At 56.5% G+C, this 8,904-nt stretch overlaps 2 protein-coding genes across 2 annotated transcripts; one reads left to right on the forward strand and one right to left on the reverse strand.

The window, feature by feature from the left end:
• Nucleotides 1-279: 279 nt before the first annotated feature.
• On the reverse strand, nt 280-3,942 carry CDIPT (CDP-diacylglycerol--inositol 3-phosphatidyltransferase). The gene is made up of 6 exons (XM_080830350.1): nt 3,611-3,942; nt 3,379-3,513; nt 2,522-2,675; nt 2,065-2,146; nt 1,502-1,583; nt 280-1,347 (listed from the first exon to the last, which is right to left on the reverse strand). The coding sequence occupies exons 1-6, from the start codon at nt 3,651-3,653 to the stop codon at nt 1,202-1,204; spliced, it is 642 nt and encodes a 213-aa protein (XP_080686476.1). The 5' UTR covers nt 3,654-3,942; the 3' UTR covers nt 280-1,201.
• Nucleotides 3,943-4,049: 107 nt separating this feature from the next.
• Nucleotides 4,050-8,559, forward strand: LOC308359341 (putative protein T-ENOL). Its single transcript, XM_080830351.1, has 6 exons — nt 4,050-4,232; nt 4,866-4,950; nt 5,245-5,395; nt 5,675-5,705; nt 5,863-5,920; nt 8,355-8,559. The coding sequence occupies exons 2-6, from the start codon at nt 4,870-4,872 to the stop codon at nt 8,388-8,390; spliced, it is 357 nt and encodes a 118-aa protein (XP_080686477.1). The 5' UTR covers nt 4,050-4,232; nt 4,866-4,869; the 3' UTR covers nt 8,391-8,559.
• Nucleotides 8,560-8,904: the final 345 nt, after the last annotated feature.

Consider the following 8,904-nt stretch of genomic DNA (forward strand, 5'->3'; position numbering starts at 1 on the left):
GGTCTAAGCAGCTGAATTTTTAGGAAATAATTCACAGGCAGGGCACCAGGGTGGCTCAGTCGGTTAAGCATCTGTCTTCAGCTCGGGTCATGATCCCAGGGTCCCAGGATGGAGTCCTGCATTGGGCTCCCTGCTCATGGGGGACCCTGCTTCTCCCTCTGCCTGCTGCTCTCTGTCCCTGCTCAGGAGCTCTCTCTCTCTCTGACAAATAAATAACATCTTTAAAAAATAATACTAATCCACAGGTCATCTAAGGACGGCACTCTAGAAAACGAACTGATCTGTTCGTGACTTTTATTAAGCGGCTACGATGTGCCAGGTTAAGGTTCATCTTCACTGTGAGGATAGAGAAGGAACAAGAAAAGTCTGTGCCCTCAGGGAGTTTACATTCTGGTGGGAGTAGAAAACGTGAGGTATCCAAAAAAATGGAGACAGCCAGCGACAATGTCATAAAGAAAGTAAAGCAGGTGGGCAAAGACCTGGGTGGCAGGGAGGGCCTCACTCTGAGGTCATGGTGGAATGACAGGCAGAGCCAGTGAGGACACAACTAGGAGAAAAGCATCCAGATGGATCTTCCTCCCCCCCCACCAGCTCCCCTCAATCAGGCCCTGGTCCAAGAGTATCTCAAAGGAAACCAAATCCTGGAGAACGAAGCCCTCTCCTCCCCCACCACCACACCCCCTATTATGGAGGCTTCCAGAGCCGGGATAGACTGGACACAGGAGACTGGGATGGGAAAGGATCTACACGCCCCCTTCTCTCCTAGCCGGGGTACCCCAGGCTTCCTGGGGCCAGGGGTACAGTCTGACTCCCCGCCTTCTGAGAAACCTAGCCCCTAGCCCATCTCCCTCACTCGAGTGTCCCAAGTCCCAGGCCAAGCCAGATCCCTGGGCTGAGCCAGCAGGTGCGCCAATGCCAGGTCCCGTGGCCTCCCGGCCTCCCGGGAGCACTGCCCGTAGGGGCGGGGCCTCCGAAGCATCCTCCCTGACTGGAAGTCCAGGTCCTTGGGAATCTGGGTGGGACTGGTCCTCAGGATCTCGGAGAACATGGCATCACCCGGGAGGCCAATCCCCTTCTCAGCAGGCTGGACAGCACATTAGGAAGACGGGAGCCTGGGCCCTCCCAGGAGGGAGAGGGGAGCTGAATAGCCCGGCGAGACTCCCCAGGGCAGGTGGGCGGCCAGGGGCTGGAGGTTCCGGGGTCATTTCTTCCTGGCTCGGTCCGCCGCATCCAGGGCGGCCATGTTGCGAGCGGCTGTGACCAGGTGGACCACACTGATGAGAGACTTGAGCACCGCGACAGGGGCGGTGATCCAGAGCCCCACTCGGAAAAGACCCACAGAGCCAACTGCGGAAGGGAGCACGGGCGATACAGAGAAAACAGGATGCAGGTGAGGGAGAGGAGGACCGGGAGTCTTCGGGCTCCAGGCCATCATCATCATCATCACCCCGGGCAGGCCGGGACCCCCTCCCATCCTCCCGCCCAGCCCCAAGCCTCCTACCTAATGGTCCCTCGGAGAAATGGAACAGGTAGAGGAGGCAATAGAAGAGCTCGTTCCCAGCACACAGGGTAAACAGGGCAGGCTGCACAGAGAGCAAAAGGGCTGCTTAAGCAGTGCCGCCCCTCCCCCAGCTAAGGGACAAGGGGCCAGAGCCTTCTGCGGGTGGAGGAACCATACCTACCGGAAATAGAGGCGTGCAGGGGTGAGTGAGGGTGAAAGAGAGAGCTCAGGGTATTGCTTCTCTCTTTAAAAATCCTTTCAGACACTCTCTGTGGTCCCAGAATAAAGCCCACGTGGACTAAGGCTTGTTGAGAACTGGCTCGAAGGCCAATCTGGCTTCTCCCTCCCTCCCTCCCTCCTGCTGCCCACACACCGACCCTCCCTCCCCACCAATCCTCCTTCCCGCTTCAGCTTCCCGGCCTCCCAGACGCATCTCCTCTTGGTTGGTGCGTCCCCTCTTCGCGCCCGGGGCCTTCGCCTCACCCAGGACCAGGGCTCGGACCAGGGCTCAGCCCAGGGCTTGGCAGAAGCGGAGGGAATCAGGGCGGGGCGGGAATGCTCACTCTGGATGTGTAGTAGATTCGAAGCACCGGATTTCCAGACAGGTCAATCAGCTTGTGACTTTCACTGCCCCGGACCACAGAACTTGGGGAGAAAGCAGGGGGAATCCGTAAGCACTCCTTGCCACTCACGTCCATCGAACCTTCCTATGAGCCCCCATGAGGTTAGGTGCTGGGATTGCCTCTACTGAGCAGAACAGAAGCCCCGCTGAGTGGGGCTCAGCGAAGAACTGAGGTCTTGCCCAAAGCAACACAACTACCTCGCTGGTAACGACCCAGCAGAGTCAGGATTTGAATACCACATTCCAAAGCCCCCAGCCGACTTATCTATCTGGAAGTTTCCGGACTATCCAATCTGGACTTGGTGGGATTGCTTAATGCACCCGTGAACAGGATCGGGCACCGTCCCACACAGCCTCAGCCCTCCCCACTGCAGCGTCCCCTTCAGCCTGCCGCAAACCTGTGCAGGTGAAGCCAGTGGCTGGCCACATCCAGGCTCATGCTGAGCTGGAACAGAAGGGTGGCCCGTGGGTACAGCAGGGCAAGGTTCACCAGCAGACACATGGTGGAGCAGCGGTCCGTCAGCATGTCCAGCATGGCCCCAAACCGGGTCCCTGAAAAACGGGGGGTGTTAGGTGGGAGGGGGCCATCGGGGGCCCTGGGTCTGTGACAGGAACCATGACTGGTGTGTCACTCTGATGCAGTGTCTAAAGACTGAACATGTGCACCGTCCCCGGGCTGGAGAGGCAAACAGGGTGCTGCTGTCTGTGGGGTGTGAGGTCAAGGGGCAGGGGTCACCGCCACATGAAATGAGGAGTCATGGAAGCTAGCTCTGCTGCTCACCAACCCCAGAACCAAGGGTCCAGGACTCAAGACAAGCTGACTAAACTCTTCGGGGAGGTCTGGCAGGTGGGTTTGGAGACCAGATTAAAAAAATTAATGGACCCTGCAGAAACCATCCTTCTTCCCTCTCCATTTTCCCCCAAAACATGGCTTCTGGAACCCCTCTTCCTTGTGCCTGGCACACAGCAGCCCCCCAGGAATCACCTGGTGAACGCATTTTTCCTCAAGGAGACCTCCAGCACTGCCATGTCCAGTCTTGCTACCCCACACCCTGTCAGGAAGTTCTTCTCAACAGCAAAGCTTAAATCCTTTCTGCTAGGAAAGGAGGCCATTCTGTTCTGCTCTCTACAGTGATGGAAGGGACGAAGCCCTCAGGTTCCCGAGTTCCCGCCTGCCCCGAGGTCCTGAGGAGTCAGGAAAAGGGGACAGAGGGTGGCTGGGCCTAAAGGCTGGCTGAGAGGTGGTGTCTGTCACCTTGATTAAGGGCTCGAGCAGCGTGTCCATCGAAAGCGTCCAGAAGTCCGCTGAGCAAGTAGAAGGAGGAGGCCGTGAGGGGGCAGCAGGGCATGAAGTAGAAAGAAACGATGGCGAAGACAATCCGGGCATAACCTTGGGAAGGACGGGGGCAGACAAGAGTAGGATCAGGGACCCCGGCCAAGCCCCCTCGCCCTCCCCTTTGAGCCCGGAGCCGTGGGCGGCAACTCACCGATGAGGTTAGGCACAAACAGGAAGATATTTTCGCCTGGCATCGCGGCGGCCCCCTTGCCGCCCGGGGCCCGATCTGGAGGTGGCAACCGAGTCCCAGCCCCGCCGCGCGGCCTCACCCTCTGGCCCCGCGGATCGGCCGCGACCACAGCGCGTAGGCCCCCGCCGTCCCCGCCCGGCCCCGGTGTTAGCGCTCGCAGCCCGCCGGAGCATGGGCCGGCTCCGAGATGCGTCCGGCGCAGGGGCGCGCACAGCTCGCCCTCCCCCGGGGGCAGGCCCTCCCGCCTCCAGCTGCTGACCCGATCTCCCCCAGCTGCGCCCGGGTGTGCAACAGAGAAGGGAAAAAAAAGAAGCCTAAAAATGGCTGCGGCCCCTTTAAGACGTGCCCGCTTCCTTTTTCCTCCCTCCGCCCCTTTCAATCGGCGCGTACCAAATGCAGAAGGAGGAGAGGGGTGGAGAAGCCTCGGCGCCTAACGAAGGGGGGAACCGAGAAGGCGAGGTCAGAAGAGAAGGAGGCCTCGACGAATGATTCTGCTATCCTTTCTCCGGAGGGTATATCCTCCTGGAGACAAGGACAAGGAGAGAACATGACCCCGCGTCCTGGGTCTACGCGTCCCCGAGAGGTAAGGTTATGTAGTACAGCCCACAGGTTTGGTTTTTTTTTTTTTTTCCCCTGCCCCACCCCCTACCTCCGGCCTCATTTGCTCTCGTCGGCTCCAGGCAGCGAGAAGGCGGCTAGAGAGGCTCGAAGGCGGGCGAGGGCGGGGTTGCTTCTGGCGCGCTCCTAGTGGTAGGAGGATTCGGTCCCAGGCACCACCCTATGTGATCTTCTGTGTCTCAGACTTCTGGCGCTGGGGTCACCATCCCCAAGGAGGGATCCAAAAGGAGGTCGAACGGAGACCAGAGGAGCGAATGCGACGTGCTGGGAAAATGCCGCCCCCTTCCCCCGGCCCCCGCTTTTGGTTCTAGAATCCCTGATATCCTGGCAACGGGGCTGCACCACCCCCGGCTCCCCTCTTTCCAGCTTTCTTCCCCGGTTCCTACTCCCCATCCCCTGAGACCTAAATAAGGGCTCCTTAGCCCTCCCTGTTTCCCTCCTGCCCAAGATTTCAACTCGTCTGTCAGGTCGGGGGCAGCAAGCCTACTTGCTGCCTTGTCTTGGGTAGGGCGTTGGGTGGAAGGAAGGAGAGGACCCCTGGGAGAAGTGGAGCTAGAGGCTGGTTTCTCAGCCTCACACAGGTGTCGCCTATTTCCAGGGGGATGGCATCCACACCTACCAGAAATGAGGAGAAAAAGGGCAGCGGGATGTCCCAAGCGGCAACCCCCTCTGGTGGAAGTCTGGTGAGCATGGGGGTGAGCCGAAGTGGATGGAGAGCTCCAAGGCCAAGGGCACCCACACTTCCACTCTTGAGACTCTAGCCTCAGCCCTGAGCCCATAAGCCTCTAGCACTTTTGGCCCTGGGGTCCTCAAGACTGCCCCCCACGCCCAGTGCCTTCTCTGCCAAATCTCAAGCATCAGCCCTCCAATACCTGACTCGGACCTCAGACCCCAAGCTCCCAGCCTGGGAGCCCCCAGACCCGGGACTCGCCTGTGGGAACTCCCAGGCTGAGCCCCTGTGATTTCCCCTTTTGCAGAAGGTTTCATTATCCCGATCTGAGGAATTCCTGACCCGGATCAGCACAGAGCTTACCAACGAGGCCTTGTTTATCGCTGGCTACCCCACGAACTCTGTGCCCACCAAGGAAAAACAGACCCAAGACCGAGGGACTCAGATATCCAAACATGGTGACCCCCCTACTCCAGGACCACTGTGTCCAGAGACCCCACCATACCCCGAGTTCCAGTCCCTAACCCCTCCCAACCACAGCTGACTTTTCCAGCCATCTGAGCCCGTCTCCCCGATCTCACAGCCAGCCCTTGAACTGCGCAGTGCTCCTGCCCTCCAACTCACCCAGTACCCACTCCTCACTGCTGGCCAGGAACACCTCAGCACCTTTCTCCCTAGCCACATCTCTTTCTGGCTGTAGGGGTAACACTTTCTCTGACTCAGGCCTCTACTTCCAGTGTTCTTCAAGACCCGAGGCACCGACACCCGGTGAGTGAAGCTTCAAGGGTTAGGGTTAGGGTTAGCGAGGGTTTGACAACGTCCTAGCAGGGTAGGGGGATTTGAAAACCGTGTAGTCCGAGTCTCTCCTGCTCTGATCCTCGAATTCCGAATTCTCAGCCCTCCCCTTTCCCTCTGCCTTCTCTAGTTCGGACAGAAACCGTACCCGTACTAAGGCACACCTCCTGCCATCCCCTCGTGACAAGGTATATACTGAGTCCACACTGTCAAGCCCCTTCCGTGTTAACCAAACATTTAGAGTTCACAGGTTATGCCAGGCCCAGTTTTAGGAGCCTGGGACCCAGAAATGAAGGATACGGTCTCTGCCCTTGAAGAGTTCACAGTTCAGTGTGTTGCCAGTCAAGTAGATGGTCAATTACAACATGATATGGATTCGTGCCTGTGATAGAATTGGAAACATCAAGAAGAGCACTTACCCCAGCCTTGGGATGGGAGGGAAAGGAATCATGGAGCTTCCTGGTGGAGGTGACATCTAAAGAAAGAATCTTCCAGAAAAACAATGGGTTGGTCAGGGTATTCTAAGTGGTAGGGCTTGTATGAATGAGCAAAGGCATGAGGTGAGTTTCAGTAGAGTGAATGGGGGTATGTCAGTGTATGGTCTTAGGGCAGGAGAGAAAGTGGGGTCAGAAGCAGCTGAGTTGCTGGAGTACGGAGGCATGGGAGCCAAGGTCTACTCAGAGACCTTATGCATGCATGCCTTATTAAGATCAGAAGTCCCTGAAGAGCTTTGAGCAAGGGAGGTTGTAATCTTAGATCAGTCACTCCGGTGGTCAGTGGGGAGAGTGAGCTGGAAAGGGGAGATGAGAAGTGGAGCCCAGTTAGCAATCATGCCAAGAGACTAAGCTTGTGATTATCGGGTCCTGAATTGTCACAGTAATAATAGAGATGAGAAGAGTTGCAGAGACGAGAAATAAAGGCCAGGAAAACTGAGTTTGGTCATTGAGTAGAAATGGTAGGGGAAAAAAAAAAAAAGAGGAAATCAGATGACCCATCCCCACGTTTCTGATTTCTGTAACTTAATTCTGATGAAGTCAGGCTTCTGCTCTGAACTCCAACCTTGTTCCCCGTTTCAAAGGAAAAGCCAAAGTCCTTCAGTGGCTGCTTCCGGGGCCTCTCCCCCCACCCCCACTGTGTCTATGACCTCGTTACCTAGAACTCCTCACCTTGTCTCTCTGTTCTCAGTCACACCAGCCTCCTCAGTCTTCCTGGAGCATGGCAGCTGTGCTCCCACCTTTGGACAGATTGAGTTTGAGGAGCCCCTGGGAAGACCAGGTGGAGAGACCATGTAGGTCGTTGGAAATAGGGCTTCAGAACTCATCGGGGGCGTCTGGGCTGGTGGTAGAAACTGGATTCGGGAGGGAGTCGGCAGTTGAATGCTGTGCGGTCGCTCCTGGGGGTGGGGGTGATGCCGAGTAAGCAGGAAGAGGGTGCTGAGGCTGAGGGAGTCCAGAAGAATCTGTGCATGTGAGGAGATGTGGAGAAGGAGAGAGGGCGTCGTGGGGAGGGCAGAGAAGGCGCTGACAGCAGCTGTTTATTGAGTGTCTAGTGTTTCCCGGGTCCACCAGGTCTTAGCGATGGTCAGCTCTCTGGGGCTGCTGCTTCCGGTGTTCATGACCAAGACCGGTGGCACAGTGCAGCTGAGAACAAGCCACTGTTCTTAACCTCAGGCAGCTGACCTTCCAGGGCCTTTGGGACATTTGAACTCTCCCAGCTGGGCTTTGGTGTCAGAAGCAACTTGAAGTAGCAGGAAAGCCCTGGGCCTTAACAGCTAACCTGCTATCAATCTGATAGTTAGCCTCTGTGCAACCTGATAGATAGCCTTTCTCCCCACTTGTCAAATGGGGGCCTTGGACAAGATGCTCTGTGAGGGCCCTGGTTTCCTGCTCCTTCCCAAATGCACTTGATTGAGAATTTCATCCTGAACCAACACCCTCTCATCCCCTGGGCAGCACCCCGTGGTCCCAAAAGAGTTTTCCTTCCTCGTCTTCAAGAACATGGAAGCCTACAGATCTTTGAACTGCCCCTTGAATGATAGGTCACTGTATGTGGGCAGAATGTCGAGTCGGGGAGTGGGTGAGTGGTTGGAGGGGGTAGGTCAATGGATGAATGGATAGATGGATGGACGAATTCACCGAACGTTTATCAGGCACTTCGCAGGTGTTGGCACTGCTGTAGGGGCTGGAGGATAGAAGTGAACAAGTGGGTCCCTTGCTTCTGAGAAGTTTAAATGGGGGCTGAGTGGTTAGGTGGAAGAGGGTTGAGTGGGTGGATGGGTAAATGAGGGGAGACAGATGGGCAGACACATGGGTGAATAGAATGTGTGCGTGGGTAGAATGATGGGTAGATATGTGGGTGGAAACACCTGGATGGATGGATGGTGAATGCGTGGGGGGGGGGGAATGGGGAATGGTGGATGGAGAGAGAGATGAGTGGGGGATTGGGGTTGGATGGAGAGGTGAAGGACAGAAGGAGAAGAGAGGAGTGTTGGGGCCAAAGAGTCAGAGGTTCTTTCTCTTCTCTAGGGAGCTCTGCTTAGCAGCTTGACATCTGGAGGATGACCCCAGTAGTCTTTGGTGCTGCTCGTGGCCTCTCATGTTCTCCCCCATTGTGTCCTTCTAGAACATGCATCAGAGCTCCTCGTTCACAAGTCACTAACGCTTCAGTTTGCTGGGGTCTCCTGGTCATGAGCAGCAGCACACTCAAAGCCTCCCAGGTGTTCTGGAACCATCTCACGCCTTTCCACCCTCAGCTGGCAAGGACATCACCGGAAGTCAGAGGCTTTAATAAAAAGACAGAGAGAGGTCCTTCCCTCCTCCCAACCCAGGCCGTGCTCTGGAGTGGCTTCTCTGAGGGTGGAGATGTGAGAGGGTGGCCCTTTTTCTTCCTTCTTTTTCTTCTCTCTCTCTCTCTCTTTTTTTTTTCTTGCCAGATGTGTGGGCATATGGGTGAAATGGCATACATAGTCCACGTTACTGGAATAGCTTTAATTCGGGCAGTTAACGACCTGTTTTCTGTCAGCCTTTTGGTGGAGATGAGCTCATGGATCTGAACTCAGCCTCCTAGTCACACTCCAGCCCCTTCCTGTCTAGCCTTGGGCATATGAGGGGGTCCCCCCGGCTTCTGAGGAGCCACTTCTGCCATCAACGCCAGTGCTGAGGCCTCTCCTCCA

The sequence above is a fragment of the Martes martes genome, assembly GCF_963455335.1.
Source record: "Martes martes genome assembly, chromosome: 18".
NCBI classification, from domain to species: domain Eukaryota; kingdom Metazoa; phylum Chordata; class Mammalia; order Carnivora; family Mustelidae; genus Martes; species Martes martes.